The 19389-nt window shown below is 34.6% G+C and overlaps 1 protein-coding gene across 1 annotated transcript in view; it reads right to left on the reverse strand.

Moving 5' to 3' along the window:
• Positions 1 to 3038: 3038 nt before the first annotated feature.
• The window catches only part of ABCD2 (ATP binding cassette subfamily D member 2), a 62846-nt gene continuing 46495 nt past the window's right edge, over positions 3039 to 19389 (reverse strand). Inside the window, exons 9-10 of the mRNA XM_023182778.1 lie at positions 17777 to 17902; positions 3039 to 4424 (exon numbers count right to left, since the gene is read on the reverse strand). Of these exons, the coding sequence (XP_023038546.1) occupies positions 4205 to 4424; positions 17777 to 17902 (346 nt within the window). The 3' untranslated portion in view covers positions 3039 to 4204. The remainder of the gene's footprint in view (positions 4425 to 17776; positions 17903 to 19389) is intronic.

Raw genomic sequence — 19389 nt, forward strand, 5'->3', positions numbered from 1 at the left:
TGAGTCAGTATAATTTGAGACAAAAACCAAAATTATATTTAATATTTATGTTAAAAATAGTAATAATGAAAAATGTTCTAAACTAACTAAGGTTATGTGGAGTTGCATAGGCTTTATAAACAAATATTGCTCATGTCAAATGTCAGCTTTATAGTTTGGGTATTATATGAGGTTGGATAAATTACTTACCCTTTCTCTCCTCATTTTCCTCTTTCATTAAATTAGCATTTTGTGAAGATTCGGTGAGTCTGTAAATGCAATGCTTTTTGCCTATTTGATAAATATTAATAATAAATACAGCTGTTGACTTTTTATCTGACTGATGGCATTCATTTTCCTAATTTTCAATGGTCATAGCATCTTTGGACAGGGAATACATTTTATTTAGTAATAGAACTTAGCACAGTACCTGGCATAGGCAGTTACTTAATAAATGTGTTGTATTAATAAAGAAAATTAATATTCAAATAACTGGTGACTATTGCCTATAGTTCTACCATGGTTATATACAATACAATATATAAGTAATGTATATATAGACATATACCCAACATGGTCATTTAAAGTATAGAAATAGGGTATTTTGTACCAATGGAATAATTTGTAATTCCTTTGATTAATCTAGTCTTTTTCTTAATGGTTAAGGAATTCCTAAGGAATGATGAACTCAGGTAAATACACATCAGATGGAAATTATATTATAATGTACTCACACACAGTCATAATCTCATTTAGCTACATAATGATTTTTACCTTCAAAGACATTTTTCTCATTCATTTTCATTAATACAACTCTGGCTTATAAATAGACCATTGGTTTTGAAAATTTAACAGCATGAAATGTAAACCAGCCCTGAACTTGGTAATCAGGAAAAGAATCAACAATGAAGAAGAAATCAGTTTTTAATAAAAATATTTTATACATCCACCTGAAAGCACTCATGTGGCAAACATTAGAAGTACAATCCCCAAACATATTCAACATATCTAAATGTATATAATCAGAACAGTAAATAGCCTAGGCTATGTGAAAGTACTTTTCACTTCTAAATGAGGACAATTTTGCCCATAAAGTAATTATATCAAAGTCATCTTTTTAAATCAATGATTTAATAACCTTTACCATCATTTTATGCATATATCAGAAGTATGTAACATTCTCTGGATTTGGGTTTCAATGTGTAACAGATTTTTCCAGACTTATTGAATCAAAAAGCTATTCCAAACAGATTATAATAGGATGAATCTAATGCCAAATATGAAATTATACTTGGAACCATGTTTCAAATAAAAACTAACATATTCATTTATGCCTTTACTGACAGACCAAAATTTGAGACAAAAACCAAATTTCTATCAATAGAAAACCACTCCCACTGTAAACAAATGTAAACTTGAGTTGAGTTTTAAGGTATATCATTCTTCTTGAGATTATTTGAGAGGGATTATTACACATCCTGCTTACAAGAACACAAACTGTTTCAGACTCATGCTTGCCATAACATTACATGCTGTAGAAATATAATGCAACATTTTCGTAGAATGCAACTTATTTTTCAAGTTTAAGAGTTAACCTGAAGAACACACATTTTAAAATCAAGCTCCATAAACTTATAGCTTTTTGTTTGACCAAAAATATGTCAAACGTTTGGGCAAATAGATATAACACAGTAAAATCAGTTTGAAACTTGAAATATTATTTATCTTTTCCTTTCCTTATCTATCCCTTGCTATATTCAAAAATGGCTAGTTTCTCAGTCTTTTTCATGTTTTTCATAAAAATATAAGAGTAGTAAAATATGGTATACTCACTGGACCATTTGGAAACAATTGAAGGGTACATAAATACAAGTTCAAATCAGAGATGTTTTCCCCTCCAAGTTAACGATATTGGTCCTGAAAAATAAATTCAGAAAACAAAAAGGCACAAAAAGCTCATGGAAAACATGTTCACATTAGAACTTTAACATTTAAATTGCAGTGTATATAGTTTTTAATACAGAATTTTAGGCATCTTTGAATCTTGTACATTACAAATGATGAGTCTTTTTTGCTTTAGTTCATGGGTAAAATTATTTAATAATGACTAATTACAAAACTAATATTTGTTTTGGCATTCTTTTCAATGTTTTATTTTTATATTATATATATATTATATTATGAAAATTATACACATCTTTCACATGAGGATTTTTCATTTTCTTCTTGTACCTTTAAAAATTAACTAAAACTCTTGCCTCAGACTTTTCCCCTTGTAGCAGTAGAAACTGGATAATCACTTACATAGAAAAGATTAATGAATAATTTTTAGCAAGTTTAAGTTTTGGTTCCATTCTTCTTAAAAAAAATCTTTAATTCCTGCCTCACTTTTCTAACAGGAAGTTGTAACTGATGAATAAGTAGGTGATGATACTAACAGAAAACGTTGGACAAATGTACTGATTATAATTTTACATTGCATTCATTCATTTAAGTTGGTTACATTTATTGACAATTAAAAATGCACTAGTTATCATGTCAGAATTGAAAATGTAGAAATGTTTTGATGTTCTATAACGATCATTATGAATGACTCTCAGGTACTCTATCACCTGAAAAGGTCTAAGAATCACAGACTTAACATCTATTATGGCTGTGCCTCAATAGGGAAATAAAAATCCTAGGCCACTAAAAACTGATCATTCCGATATTCTTCTGGCATATCAACATGGTATCATAGGCAGCAAGAGATAAAGTTTCAGTCTTGGCTTTTGTACTTCCAACTCCAGTGCACACAAATAGAATAAAATCTATTTCATATGGCTAGTCCATATAGATTATTTCTCATTGTGTTCAATAAATATTAAATTTACCAAAACCATAATTATTTGCCCTTCTCATCGCTAATGCCTTAGAGGTACATTAATATTGAGTAAGACTGCATAGTTGCTGAATGATTTACTAACTTTCTTCATTCATTTTAAATGATAGAACAATGATCTTTGCACTTTGTACTTAATTTTCATTTCTTGTAAACAATAATCAAATAACAATAACACTAACATTACTAAATTTATTTTATTTTCTACACCTCATCTAACTTTTATTGCTATTATAGCCCAGTTTGATTTAGAGGATAATAACAAAAGAGCACTCAACCAGGGAGTCAGGAGAACTTCCTTTGATTTCTCAATCTTTCCTTAAGTAAACTGCATGATTAGGGTAAGTCTGAGTGTCAATTTTTTCAAAAGCAAAGTAGGAAAAATAGTATTTGTCTCAAAACATTGTCATAAACATTAAGGTGAAATGATGTAAATGGGGATTGTAAATTATAAGGTACTATTGCAATGTATGTTATTACTATGATTCTCAGAATCCTTAAGTTTTTTTATGCCACTGCAATTCTTAATATGTGGACTCATCCTTGGGCAAAAAAATAAGCTGTGTATTTCTGAACAGAAGCAGCAATAGATAATTCTGCTAAGCAAATTATCAGGCTGAGATATTGTTTGGATACTCCTTTTCCATATTGGCAACTCTCTTTTTAAAATGAAAGGGTTTATTTAAAAATATTTAAGATTCTTACTAAAATTAATTTGTTATATGCCCTCATTAAGATGCTTAAAGTCCAACATTTAAAAACATGGCATTTTATACATTTTAGCCATGCTTTTTTCTTTCAACTAATGCCATTAAAACAATTTTTATATTGAAATTATTTATAAAACTGTCAGCTATTTTGTACAGGTTTAGTTGGCCACTAGCAATTATCAATTTGAATTCTAGCTATTAAACCTAATATCAACCATAAATGGACTAAATGTCACTCAAAGTTTGAATTTTATGCACTTGGTATCAACCCAAATGCTGCTCTTAACTTGTTTCATTTCCAGAATGTCTCTCACGTTTGTTAAGAACTTCAGACACACCACATATACATAGTAAATCTGGTACGCATCATGAATTCACCTAGGAAATCCTGTTTTACAAGTGCGTTAGGCCTTCGCTAGGAATTAGTGTAAGTCATAATGACTGACCTTACATAATGCATTTGTTTATTTTCTTCTGAAAAGTCAGATCATATACTTCCTTAATGCTAAAATTTTATAAAACATGTCTTGCTGCCTTTTCTTCTCTGTGCTTAGCTTAACATAATTCATGCAGTATAACAGAGTGTCTTTGAGCCTTTATCTAATAATTAACTTTTAAAATATGTCAAAACAAATTAAGAAGTCTCATCTTCATTTTTAATTGTTTTCAGCACTGAGTCTTCTCCCAAAATTTTACATAGTTCATTGAGTCTCTGCTGCATTTTGGGAATTCCAGCTAGCTGAGATTCTAGCTTTTGCTTTTCTTCACTCAATGTCAAACGGATAGCAGTATCCAACTGTTCAAAGCGCCAACCTCCTTCACCATCAAACTGTAATAAATGTGTGTGGTATTTCCTGCATAATTAAAATGAAATAATATTATTAGCCATAATTTTGAAAAATCATTTATTTGTAGGTTTTTCATTCAAATTGATACCCAAAGGCAAATTTTAAGTAGGTGCTATTTTCCATTTGAGTTTTAAGAACATATCAAGAAGTTAAATACTGTGATTTTTTAAACCCCAAAAGCCACTAATCTGATGTTTAGGAAGATATTATTATTTTTTTCATATTCTGAATGTATATTAACTGTAAAGGAAGACATGCTGTTGCATGTATTTAATTTATCTTCATAATTCAATATGGCTTCTGAATAAATAATAAGGCATACTTATTATGGGAGAATGGGAGTAAGGAAAGGAAGCTGAGGAAAGAAAATCAACATTAAAAGGTCATAGAGAGAAAAGCTAAGGAAAATAAAGGAAATACAATAGCAATTCATTAATATACCATCCTTTGGGAATGAGTTATTCTACATAAGTAAAAGTTTCTCTATAATAAACATAGTTTAAAAAACATTTTTAAAAACAACTCTTTCATAGACAAAATATTTTTAAGATACTTCCACATTTTTATATAATTTAATCTCTTTCTCATGCCTCAGTTTCATAATTAGGAACTTCACAGAGGTACAGAGATTATTTTACTGATGAGATAGGAGATGATCCACTTTGCCCTAAAGGAGGCTGAGGTCACCATTCTGTGGGCTTTGTCGGGGATATTTGGTGAGAGAAAAGTTGGCAGAGCTGGTCCTGCATAGCTGAGCCACCTGCATTTTGTCACTGCTGAACTGGCCTATAGTCTTATGTGTCCTCAATTTTTCTGCCTTCCCCTATAGTTTTTCTCACTTCTTGTTTCCTTTTAAGCTCTCATCTGTCATTATTAACTATGCTTGGTGGGCTTTTTTCAAGCAGTTTCCTCCTGCTTTTTAAAAAATTGAGATATAATTCACATACCACAAGTTCATCCTTTGAAGTGTAAAATTCAGTGATTCTTAGCATAATCACAAGCTCATGCAACCATCACCAGTAATTTCAGAACATTCTCTTCAACCCCAAAAGAAACCCATTACCCATTAGCAGTCCTTCTCCATTTCCCTTTCCCCTAGACCCTGACAACCACTAATCTTTTCTCTGTCTCTATAGATTTCTCTATTATAGATATTTCATATACATGGAATTATAGATTATGTGGCCTTTTGTGATGGACTTCTTTTGCTTATAAAAATGATTTCAAGGGACAGAGGGTGGAGGAAGATGGTGGAATAGGACTTTCCAGTGATCATCTCCTTGGAAAACATCAAATTGAGCAACCATCTACACATAAAATACCCCTACAGGAGTTAAGGAAACCAGCAAGAGTTCACAGTATCTGGTTATAGAATAATAAGAAGAAAATATGCCGGGCACCATGGCTCACGCCTGTAATCCCAGCACTTTGGGAGGCTGAGGTGGGTGGATCATGAGGTCAGGAGATCAAGACCATCCTGGCTAACACGGTGAAACTCTGTCTCTACTAAAAATACAAAGAAAAATTAGCTGGGTGCAGTGGCGGCTGCCTGTAGTCCCAGCTACTCAGGAGGCTGAGGCAGGAGAATGGCGTGAACCCAGGAGGTAGAGCGGGCAGTGGGCCAAGATCATGCCACTGCACTCCAGCCTGGGTGACAGAACGAGACTCTGTCTCAAAAAAAAAAAAAAAAAAAAAAAAGGGAATAATAAGAAAATAGTCATTGAAGTGGGTAGGAAGTGCAGTATTACATTCCCCAAGTCACCCATGTCCCAACCACAAAGTGCAGAGCTCAGAGAGAAATACCATCTACTTGGGGAAAAGAGAGGGATGTAAGCATAAGACTTTGCATTGGAACACACTCCCAGGCCTGCCACAGTAAAACCCAGCACTAGACAGACTCCTACAGCCCCTCACTTCTGCTGGTACCTGCAGACTGAGCCTCTGAACCTGCCTCAGTGCCAGACAGAAACCTGTTGTCCCTGCCAGACAAATTCAATTTCTGGTCTGCATCACCACTAACCAACTAACTATAGAAGCCATGGGCTCCAAACAGCCCACAGTGGCAGGCAGGACTCAGTGGCTGGGGGCTCAGATTTCAGCTCAGCACTGTGCCAGCCTTGGTGGCCAAGGGATTGCACCCTGGCACTGCACCATCCACCATGGTCCTGGGATTAGAGTGCTCTTGGTGTTGCAATAGTTGCAGCAATCACTATCTTAGAAACCACAGCAGGTGACCTGCCTAGAATTTCTGGATAGCCTTACTGTCAAAGAACTTTCCCAGACAAAGCTAGACTATGCAAACTGGAATAAATTTCTAGTTCTTTAATGTGTAGACACAACTCATGACCACAAGGATCAAGAACAATCAGGGAAATGGGACTCACCAAATGGACAGAATAAAGTGCCAGTGACTGACTCTAAAAAGATGGAGACATATGACCTGCCTGGCAAAAAAATTAAAATAGTTGTTTTCTAAGTAAGCTCAGTGAATAATATGGTTTGTCTGCATCCTTACCCAAAATCTCATTTTGAATTGTAATCCCCACAAGCCCCACGTGTCAAGGAAGAGACAAGGTGTAGGCAGTTGGATCATGGGGGTGGTTTTCTCCATGCTGTTCTCATAATAATGAGTGAGTTCTCATGAGATCTTGTGGCTTTATAAGTGTTTAGTAGTTCCTCCTGTGTTCATTCTCTTTCCTGCTGCCTTGTGAAGAAGGTGCCTTGCTTCCCTTTCACCTTCCACCATGATTGTAAGTTTCCTGAGGCCTCCCCAACCATGCTGAACTGTGAGTCAATTAAATCATTTTTCCTTTATAAATTATCCAGTCTAGGGCAGTTCTTTATAGCAATATGAAAACAGACTAATACAGTAAATTGGTACTGGTAGAGTGGGGTACTGCTCTAAAGATACCCAGGCCTAGCATGGTGGGTCATGCCTGTAATCCCAGCACTTTGGGAGTCTGAGGCAGGTGGATCACGAGGTCAGGAGTTCAAGACCAGCCTGGTTAAGATGGTGAAACCCCATCTCTACAAAAATACAAAAATTAGCTGGGCATGATGGTGGGTGCCTGTAATCCCAGCTATTCGGGAGGCTGAGGCAGGGAATTGCTTGAACCCAGGAGGCAGATGTTAGCAGTGAGCTGAGATCGCACCACTGCACTCCAACCTGGGTGACAGAGTGAGACTCTGTCTCAAAAAAAAAAAAAAAAAAAAGGATACCCAAAAGTGTGGAAGTGACTTTGGAACTGGATAACAGGCAGACACTGAAACAATTTTGAGGGTTCAGAAGAAGATGGGAAGATGTGGAAAAGTTTGGAACTTCCTAGGGACTTATTGAATTGCGTTGACCAAAATGCTGATGGTAATATAGGCAATGAAGTCCAGGCTGAAGTAGTCTCAGATGAAGATGAGAAACTTCTTGGGAACTAGAGCAAAGGTGACTCTTGCTATGTTTTAGCAGAGACTGGTGACTTTTTGTCCCGCTCTAGAGATCTGTGGAACTTTGGATTTGAGAGAGATGATTTAGGCAGAAGAAATTTCTAAGCAGCAAAACATTTAGGACGTAACCTGGGTGCTCTTAAAAGTGTTCAGTTTTATGCTTCACAGAGAGATGATTTGGAATTGGAATTTATGTTTAAAAGGAAAGCAGAGCATAAAAGTTTAGAAAATTTACAGCCTGATGATGCAATGGAAAAGAAAAAACCATTTTCTTGGAAGAAATTCCAGCCAGCTGCAGAAATTTGCATAAGTAATGAGGAACCAAATGTTAATCACCAAGACAAGGGGGAAAAGGTCTCCAAGGCATGTAAGTGGTGTTCATGGCAGTCCTGGAGGCATAGGAGATAAAAATGTTTCCTGGGCCAGGTCCAGGAACTTTCTGTTTTGTACAGTCTCAGGACTTGGTGCCCTGTGTCCCAGCTGTGGTTAAAATGGGCCAATGTATAGCTCAGGCCATTGCTTCAGAGGGGACAAGCTCCAATCCTTGGTGGTTTACATGTGGTGTTGGACCTGTGGTGCACAGAAGTCAAGAATCGAGGTTTGGAAAGCTCTGCCTAGATTTCAGAGGATGTATGGAAACACCTGGATATCCAGGCAGAAGTTTGCTGCGGGGTCAGAGCCCTCATGGTGAACCATTGTTAGGGCAGTGCAGAAGGAAAATGTGATGTCGGAGCCCCCACACAGAGTCCCCACTGGGGCATTGACTGGTGGAGCTGTGAGAAGAGGGCCACCATCCTCCAGACCCCAGAATGGTAGATCCATAAACAGCTTGCACCATGCCCTGGAAAAGCAGCAGACACTCAATGCCAGCCCGTGAAAGCAGCCATACCCTGCAAAGCTACAGGGGTGAGTAGACCAAGGCTATGGGAGCCCACCTCTTGCATCAGCATCACATGGATGTGAGACATGGAGTCAAAGATTATTTCAGAGCTTTAATATTTGACTGATCCACTGGATTTAGGATTTGCACAGGGCCTATAGCCCCTTCACTTTGGCCAATGTCTCCTATTTGGAAAGGGTGTATTTGCCCATTGCATGTATCCCTGTTGTGTCTAGGAAGTAACTAACTTTGGACTTGGACTCTTGGGTTAATGCTGGAATGAGTTAAGACTTTGAGGGGCTTTTGGAAGGGCATGATTGTGTTTTGAAAGTGAAGAATTAAGATTTCGGAGGGTCCAGGGCAAAATGATACAGTTTGGCTGTGTCCCTACCCAAAATCTCATCTTGAGTTGTATTCCCCATAATCTTCATGTGCCAAGGGAAAGATCAGGTGGAGGCAATTGGATCATGATGGGGTTCCCCCATGTTTTTCTCATGATAGTGATTGAATTCTCATGAGATTTGATGGTATTATAAGTGTTTGGTAGTTCCTTCTCAGTTCATTCTCCTTCCTGCCACCTTGTGAATAAGGTGCCTTGCTTCCCCCTCACCTTCTGCCATGATCATAAGTTTTCTGAGGCCTCCCCAGCCATGCTGAACTGTGAGTCAATTAAGCCTCTTTTCTTTATAAATGACACAGTCTCAGGCAGTTCTTTATAGCAGTATGAAAATGGACTAATACAGTGAACTTCAATAAAATACAGAGAAGCAATTCAGAAATTGGAGAAAAGCAATAGATATGAAATAATGGGAAAAAAGCCAGAAATACTGGAGCTGAAAAATACGATGAAAAAAATTAAAAATGCAATAGAGACATCAACAGCAGAATTTATCAAACAGAAGAAAATATATGTGAACTTGCAAACAGGTTACTTGCAAACTTACAGTATGACATGAAAAAAGAATGAAAAGGAATGAAGAAAGCTTATGGGACTTACGAAATAGCATCAGAAGAATAAATATCACCTGGATGTGGTGGCTCATGCCTGTAATCCCATTGCTTTGGGAGGCTGAGGTGGGTTGATAACGTGAGGTCAGGAGTTCAAGACTAGCCTGACCAACCTGATGAAACCCCGTCTCTACTGAAAATACAAATTTAGCCCAGCCTGGTGGTGTGTGCCTGTACTCTCAGCTACTTGGGATGCTGAGGCAAGAGAATTGCTTGAATCCAGGAAGCGGAGGTTGCAGTGAGCTAAGATCACACCATCGCACTCCAGCCTGGGTGACAAGAATGAGATGCCAGTTCCAAAAAAAATATAGAGCAAATACATGAGTTGTTGGTATTCAAGAAGGAGTTAAGAAACATAAAGATTTATAAAGCTTATTTAAATAAATCATAGCAGAAACATTTCAAAATCTGGAGACAGATATAAATATCTAGGTACAGAGGTACAGGAAGGTCAAAAGTCTTCAATCATACTCAGTCCAAATAAGACTACCTTATGATATATTACAATAAAACTGCCAAAAACCAAAGACAAAGAGAGAAACCTGAAAGCAAGAAGAAAATAACATATAAGGGAGTTCTAATATGTCTGTTATCAACTTTTTCAGCAGAAACTTCACCGGCTAGGAGAGAATGGGATTACATATTCAAAGTGCTGAAGGAAAAAAACCTTTCAACCAAGAATTCTGTTCTTAGCAAAATTGTCCTTTGGAAATGAAAGAGATAGACTTTCCCACACAAACCAAAGCTGAGGGGCTTTATCACCACCAGACATGTCTTATAATGAGTACTAAAGGGAGTTCTTCACATTGAAAGAGTGATGCTAATGGGTAATAAGAAAACATTGGAAAGTATAAAACTCACTGGTAAAAGCAAGTACGCAGTCAAATTCAGAATACTCAAATAATGTAATGGGGGTATGTAAATCACTTATTTATTTAGTGTGAAGGTAAAAAGACAAAACTACTAAAAATAATAAGCACTAAAATAATTTGTTAAAATACATACAATATAAAAATATGCAAATTGTAATACTAAAAATTCAAAATGGGGAAATAAAGGGTAAATATTGTGTTTTTTTGCAATTTGTATATAGTTTAACAACTAAAATAATTTGTTAATGTATATACAATATAAAAAGATGTAAATTGTGATATTAAAAATTCAAAAGGGGAGATAAAGGGTAAAGATTGTGCCTTTTTTGCAATTAAATTAAAGTTGTTATGAACTTAAAATAACATGTTATAAGATGTTTTTGTAAGCCTCATGTTAACCATGAAGCAAAAACATAGGTACAAAAATAACATGTTTAACTATAAGATGTTTTTTGTAAGCCTCATGGTAACTACAGAGCAAAAACCTGTAGTAGACACACTAAAAATTAAAAGCAAGGAATCAAAATATATTAGTAAAGAAAATCACTTACCCACAAAAAAGACTGTGAGAGGAAAAAAGGAAGAAAATATATACAAAACAACTAGGAAGCAATTAACAAAATGACAGGAGTAATGCCTTACCTATTAATAATTACCTTGAATGTTAATGGATTAAGTTCTCCAATTAAAACACAGAGTGTCTGGGCCAGGTGCAGTGGCTTACATCTGTAATCTCAGCACTTTTGGAGGCCAAGGCGGGCAGATCACTTGAGGTCAGGAGTTTGAGACCAGCCTGGCCAACATGGTGAAACCCTATCTCTACTTAAAAAAAAAATACAAAAATTAGCTGGGTGTTGTGCTGGGCCCCTGTAATTCTACCTACTCAGGAGGCTGAGGCAGGAGAATCACTTGAACCTGGGAAGCAGAGGTTGCAGTGAGCTGAGATCACACCACTGCACTCCAGTCTGGACTCCAAAGCAAGACTCTGTCTCAAAAAAAAAAAAAAAAAAAAGAGTGTCTGGATTAAAAAGTAAGACCCAACTGTGTGCCTCCTAGAAGAGACTCACTTCATCTGCAAGGACAATATAGACTAAAAGTGAAGGAATGCAAAAGATGTTATATCCAAATGAAAGCTAAAAGGCATCAGGAGTAGCTATACTCATGTCGGGTAAAATAGACTTTAAGTGAAAGCTATAAAAGAGGCCAAGAATGTTATTATATAAAAGGGTCAGTTCAGCAAGAAGATATGATAATTCTGAATATATTGGAACCCAACATCAGAGCACATACATATACAAGTCAAATACTCCTAGATCTGAAAGAAGTGAACTGCAATACAATAAGAGTAGGAGACCTCAACACCCTACTTTCAGTAATTAGATCATCCAGACAGAAAATCAAGAAACACCAGATTTAAGCTATATTCTAAACCAAATTTCTAAACCAATATTCTAAAAATTTATAGAAAATTTCATCAAAAAGCTTCAGAATATATATTCTTCTCAACTACACATGAAACATTCTCCAGGATAGATCATATGCAATGCCATAAAACAAGCCTTCAAAAATTTAAGAAGATTGAAATTATATCAAGTATCTTTTCTCTCCTCAATTATATAAACCTAGAAATCAATAAAAAGGAAGAACTTTGGAAACTTACAAATACATGGAAATTAAACAACATGATATTGATTAACCAATGGGTCAATAAAGAAATTAAAAGAAAAATTTTAAAATTTTTCTTCTGAGAAATAAAAATGGAAACATAACATACCAAAATCTGTAGAATATAGCAAAAACAATTTAAAGAGGAAAATTTATAGCAATAAATACCTGCATCAAAATAGATTAAAAATGTCGAATAAACAACCTAATGTTGTAGGCCAAGGAACTGGAAAACAAGAACAAATCCAAACCAAAACTAGTAAAAGAAAGGAAATAATATACATCAGTGTGGAAACAAATAAAATAGAGCCTGGAAAAACAACATAAAATATCAGCAAAAATGAATAATTGATTTTTTCGTAGATAATCAAATTTGACAAATGTTTATCTAGCATAAGAAAAAAGAAAGAAGATTCAAATAAATAAAGTCAGAGATGAAAAAAGAGAAATTACAACTCATACTACAGAAACACAAAGAATGATGAGACTGTTGTAAACAATTATAAACCAACAAATTGATTAACCTAGAAGAAATGAATAAATTTTGAACACATACAACCTACAAAGATTGAACTATGAAGAAACAGAAAATGTCAACAGACAAATAACAAGTAAGGAAATGGAATCACATCAAAGAAAGGCCCACAATCTGATAGCTTAACTACCAAATTCTACCAAATATTTAAAAAGTAATATTGGTCTCAAACTATTCCAAAAATTAAAGAGGAAGGAATACTTCCAAACTTATTCTATAAGGCCAGCGTTACCCTGATACTGAAACCAAACAAAAAGACAACAACAAGAAAAAGAAGACTACAGGCCAATATCCTTGATGAACATAGATGCAAAAATCATCCAAAAAATACCAGCAAACTGAATTCAACAGCACTTTAACAACATCATTCACCATGATCACATGGAATTCATCCTGGAGATGCAAGTACAGTTGAACATATGCAAAGCAATTAATGTGGTACATAACATTAACAAAATGAAGGACAAAAAAAATGTTTATCTTAATTGACACAGAACAAGCATTTGATAAAATTGAACATCCTTTTATGATAAAAACATTCAACAAACTAAGCATAGGAGGAACATATCTCAACATGATAAAGACCATACATGACAAGCCCACAGCTAGCATCTATACTGAAAAGGGAAAAATTTAAAACTTTCCCTCTACAACCAGGCATGGTGGCTCATGCCTGTAAATCCTAGTACTTTGGGAGGCCAAGGTGGGAGGATCACTTGACCCTGGGAGTTTTTTGGTTGCAGTGAGATATGATCACACCACTGTAGTCCAGCCTGGGTGACAGAGTGAGACCTTGACTCTAAGCAAACAAACAAACAAAAATAAAATGTTTTCTGTAAGATATGGAACAAAATAAGAATAAGAACGCTCACTTTTGCCACTTACATTCAGTGTAGTACTGAAAGTCCTACCCAGAGCAATTAGGCAAGAAAAAGAAATAAAAGGCATCTGAATTTGAAAGGAAAAAGATAAATAAAAGAAAAAGTTAAATAAAGGAAAAATATAAATTTTCCCTGGCTGCAGATAACATGTTCTCATCCTTAATTTTGTTAATGTTACGTACCACATTTATATATAGAAAGCCCTAAAGACTCCATCAAAAAACATTAGATTTATAAATGAATTCAGTAAAGTTGAAAGACACAAAATCAGTATGTAAAAATTAGTAGCATTTGTCTACACTGAAGCAAATTATGTGAAAAAAATCAACAATCCGATTTACAATAGCTAGAAAAAGTTAAGCACTTAGGCATGAATACAAGCAAGGAGGTGTAAGGTCTCTACAATAAAACTATAAAACATTAATGTAAGCAATCAAAGAGGACACACATACACAAATAAAATGATATCGCATGTTTATGAATTGGAAGAATTAATATTGTTAAAATGTCCATACTACCTGAAGCGATCTACATATTCAATTTAATCTCTATGAAAATGCCAATGATAGTCTTTGGAGAAATTGAAAAAAAATTCTAAAATTTGTGGGCAACTGCAAAACACCCAGAATAGTGAAAAAATTCTTGAGCAAAAAGTACAAAGCTGGAGCCATCACACTACCTGGTGTCAAAATATACTATAAAACTATAGCAACCCAAACAGCATGGTACTGACACAAAAACAGACACACAGACTTAAGGAATAGAATAGAGAACCCAGAAATAAATCTTTGTACTTATAGTCAACTGATTTTCAACAAAGCTGCCAAGAACACACTATTGGGAAAGGGCAGTACCCTCAATAAATTGTGGGATATCCACAAGGAGAAGAATGAAATTTGACCCTTATTGTTCCCCACATACAAAAATCAACTCAAAATGGATTAAAGACTTCAATACAAGACCTGAAATTATTAGAAGAATACATAGGGCAAAAATTTCATGACAAAGAAATGTGGATATAAATCTGAAATGACAATGGAATTTGGGCAATGAGTTTTGGATATGACCTCAAGAGCATAGGCAACAAAAGAAAAATTAGACAAATGGGATTACATCAAACTCAAAAGCTTCTGTGCAACAAAGAAAACAATCAACAGAATGAAGAGATACCTATCAAATTGGAGAAAATATTTGGAAACTATACATCTGATAAGGGACTAATAGCCAATATATATAAGGAATTCAAACAACTAAATAGCAAGAAAATGAATAACCTAATTACAAAATGTACAGAGGATCTGAATGAACATTTCTCAAAAGAAGATATACACGAATGACCAACAGGCATATCAAAAAATGTTCAACAACACTAATCATTAGGTAAATTCAAATCACCTCACTCTTGTTAGAATGGCTATTAAGAAAATGACAGAAAGTGTTGGTGAGGATGTGGAAAAACCTTATATTCCCACCTTTGGTGGGAATATGAATTAGTACAGCCATCATGGAAAACAGTAAGGAGGTTCCTTAAAATACTAAAAATAGAACTACAAAATGATCCAGCAATCCCCCACTGGAAATACATGCAAAGGAAATGATCTCAGTATGTCAAAGAGATAACTGCACTCCCATGTTTGTTGCAGCACTATTTATATAGCCAACATATGGAATCAACCCTAGTGTCCATCAATGGATGAAAAGATAAAGAATGTTATATATATACATGATGGAATACTACTCCACGATAAAAAAGAATAAAATCCTGCCACTTACGAAAATATAGAAGAACCTGGAGGACATTATAGTAAGTGAAATAAGCTAGGGACAGAAAGACAAATACCACATGATCTCACTCATACATGGTCATTCATATACTGGGTAAACCTCACCTTCCATGTATAATGATGGCTTGGCTCATCACTCTGGTCTTACAACATTATTTGATTTCTACATGGGTGGAACCAACTGTGTAGGTGTTTCATACCCTGAGATGCAAAGGCGTGTTCTATATTACAATCTGAGATAATATTTCAGGGTTTATCTTAGAGGAATTGAAAAGAAATTTCTATTTTAACTGAAGCTCATTTGAGATAATCTTTAAACTTCCTTCACAAGTAGGAAAAAGCTTAGGAAAGTGATGGTTATACAGCCATAATTCTATCCAGGAATCAAAAATTTTAATAAGCTTCTATAAATTTTTACTTCTTCAGATACTAGTATTGAGTTTAATCTTTACAATCAACAATTACTCATTTGTTGTTATGGGAAAAAATATGATACATCTTTCCCCACTTCTGAAATCTATTCAGGGAAAATACAAATTTCATTTTCCCTAAGAGAAAGAATAATTGGAAATGACAACCTAAAATGGCAAAACTAAATAAAAAATCAGAACTAACATGGTGTTTTGTTTTGTGGAGAAATGTACTTGGGTAGCTGCAATTAAAATGTGCTTCTTGTCAAAAGGCATAGCCTTACAGATTTTGTTATTTACTTAAAAGACTATTTGTTCCCTCAATTGAGGAAACAATGGCTATATATGCTTTCAATGCCTCCTAAGGCTACTTGAGTAAGGAACTGAATGGCAGGATAGCATAACAAATCCATCAACACAGGTCAGAAAAACTTTTAATATTCCAACATGTGATTAATTTGGGAGAAAGTTTGGAAATTAAAGTTCATACCAAAAAGGGCTCAAGAGTTCTGGCCTAGCTCTGTGTTGTCCTTGATTCACAGGATTTACAGGCAAATGTCATTATTGTCTTAAAAATCTAGGTCCTGTTGGTCTTTTTCAGGATAAAAGTCGGAGGAAGCATATTCATTGGCATGGATCCTAACTCATGCTGGACTAGATCCAGAAAGTATATTTTTAAAAAAGTCTGAAAAATCTGAATGTTTAAATTGAGTGGGAAAATAGATTATCTTTTCAATATAAATGAAACTCAGAGTCAAAGAATTTTGAACAATAAAAGCCTAATTAGATGAATACTGTTTGATAACAACTTTAACGTAAACATTTTTTATAAGGTCAAAGGTCTAGAAGGGCTTCAAGGATTAATTCCAATAATGCTTGCTATTAGACTAGATTAGAAGCCATGTACATGATGACAACTTTGGCATGAAATCTGATCAGCCACCTGCCACAGAATGCTGCAGCCAGAAAGAGAGAGAGGAGGAATCCTGTGTAGTCCTTTAGAAAATAGGAGGCCAAAGCATATATAGAGGCAGTTATAGTTACTAAGAAGTCAACAGAAAAAATTTTCATTGATTAAATAGAAATAAAAAAGTAGAGAATGTAGTATTTATGGCTAATGCATGAGATATACTTTAAGTGCCTTATAATGAGAGCAGTTTGCTGTAGTACAGAGTGTGTGATCATGGAAGTATCACTTTTCTAATTCTCAGTTTCTTCATCTGTAAAATAGGAAGAGTAGATGTCCTAAACTCCATAGGGTTGTTTTGAAACTTAAATAAGATGTGCCTGGAACAGAATAAGTGCTCAACTATTATCATGATGATGAATCAATGGAAAAGTAGGGGAATTAAAAAATTAACATCTTTATTTGAAGGGGAAATTCTATATGGTTTTATGAGATATTATTTCTAAAAAATGTAGCTCATTTTTCTTTAAATCAACTAAAGATAAACCCTTCCCTGCCCCCCCCCCCCCCGTTTTCCCCACTTAATCCTTTGGGGGAATATCAAATTGTGTGTACTTATATTTTTTCCCTGGATTTTACTTTGCTGGGTTTTAAAGAAAAGACTATAAGAATGATGTACAAATATATAAATATATTTTTCCCAGTATGTCTTACTGGTATGATAAATATTTTCCACTAAAATAAATCACTGGATTTTTCCATGTATTTTAAGAATTACTGGAAAGTGATGATAATTAAAATAATACATTAATGGTATTAGGTAGGGAATATCTAAGCTACTAATGTGCAACTTAAGAGAAATATGGGTAGAAAGTAAGTGAAATACCCTACTCTCTACTGTAAAAAATTTAGCAAAGCTATTTTTTGAGAAATTTAAGGAAAAACTATCTACCACAAATTAGCACTGGAAACACTTACCAAAGAGAAGGCCTGTGTGTTATAGACAGTAAGGAAATTCCAGCCCCTTTTGCAGCCTGAAATATCTTTCCTTCGACATCAATGCTGACAGCACTGGTACATTCATCCAGCAAGGCATATTTTGGGCTTTTAAAAAGTACACACAAAAATTAATTATTTTGCTATATGAATTATAAGGTTTTTTTGGACAATATGAGTTGCATTGCTAACAATTTTAAAGCAACTAAAAAGAATATGACATTATTAAAGATAATAAATGATAAAGCAAAAAAGTAGTTATCCCCCTCTTTGGACTATAATATCATATTTTTAATAAATTTAAATAGATTTTCTGATGCTTTCTAATAATACAATAAGCTTTATTGTTTTGTAGATGAATGAATCATAAATACGAGGCATAGGAAAGATGAGGCAGGTCACTGAGTACATTTTCCTGCAGAAAGCAGGTTCATTCTTGGTGAGAAGGGTCTGACTGACTACATGAAAAATACATTGCAGTGACTAATTATCAAACAGGCCACAACCCTGTTAGCAAAGATGCAATAAGATTATTTTATCAGCATTGTGAATACCTAAGCATTACTGATGGAATTTCATCACTATAAGACTGTGAGAGTGAATATGGCTCATCTTAAAAATTTATAGCAGACATTTAACCTCATAATATTGGAACCATACTCCAGAATCAAATTCTTAGGAGAAAAAGTAAGTCATTTTTCTAAGTATATTGGACAATTTTCTAAGATTATTTTTTACTTTGATAATGCCTGTCTGTTATTAGAGGCACCCTATCACTTGCCATTGTTTCCCTCTGCTTATCCTTTCTCCCTCTCATCTCACCCCCTGCTCTTACTTTTCTTTGTCCTTTCCCTTTCTTCTTTCAAGTGCCTCTGGACTGTTGGTACTTAGCATGACTTAGCTTAGTTAATGGGAACAAAGTCAACTCTTACACTGTCATTTACTATTCATTTTGGAGTTGAAAATCAGTATCAAGTATTTGCCAGGACAATTTCCTTTACAAAAAATATTCTGATTTTTAAAAATAAAATGACAAAAAGATTAAGAAAATAAAAATCAGTAATTTCTTACCAGACTAAATAATTATTTACCCTGTAAGTTACTGCTCTAAAATGGATTTGCTTATTAATAGAATCCAGTTACCTACTACAGGTCAGGTAGTCAGGGCTAATAGACACAGGAGTCAAAGACTCTAAAACTGGTCTCTATGCAAAGAATAAAAGATCGGTGCATGTTCTTCATGACAACATCAATGGAATTAGTGTCACTGGTTGACCTTTGGTTACTGTTCTGATTTAAGTATTAAGCATTACTTCTTTGTCTCAGATTTATTTTCTGTTTTGTGGATGATATTTTTAAGTGAACAAGAGGAAGAAGTAAAGGAAATATAAAAGTGAAAGGCTGAGTAAAATTTTCATTTTGTATAAAGTTCTTTCCAGTGATTAACATGTTTATTGCATTTTGGCTTATTTTTCAGAGTGCCTTGATCAAAATAGAGAAAATATGCCATTTTAGAATTAGAAAAATGTATGCATCTCACACTCTGTTGTCATAGCAACCTCTAGTCTAGCAGATGTAAGATCACACGCTTTAGT

This window comes from Piliocolobus tephrosceles, chromosome 10, assembly GCF_002776525.5.
Source record: "Piliocolobus tephrosceles isolate RC106 chromosome 10, ASM277652v3, whole genome shotgun sequence".
Classification (NCBI taxonomy): Eukaryota; Metazoa; Chordata; class Mammalia; order Primates; family Cercopithecidae; genus Piliocolobus; species Piliocolobus tephrosceles.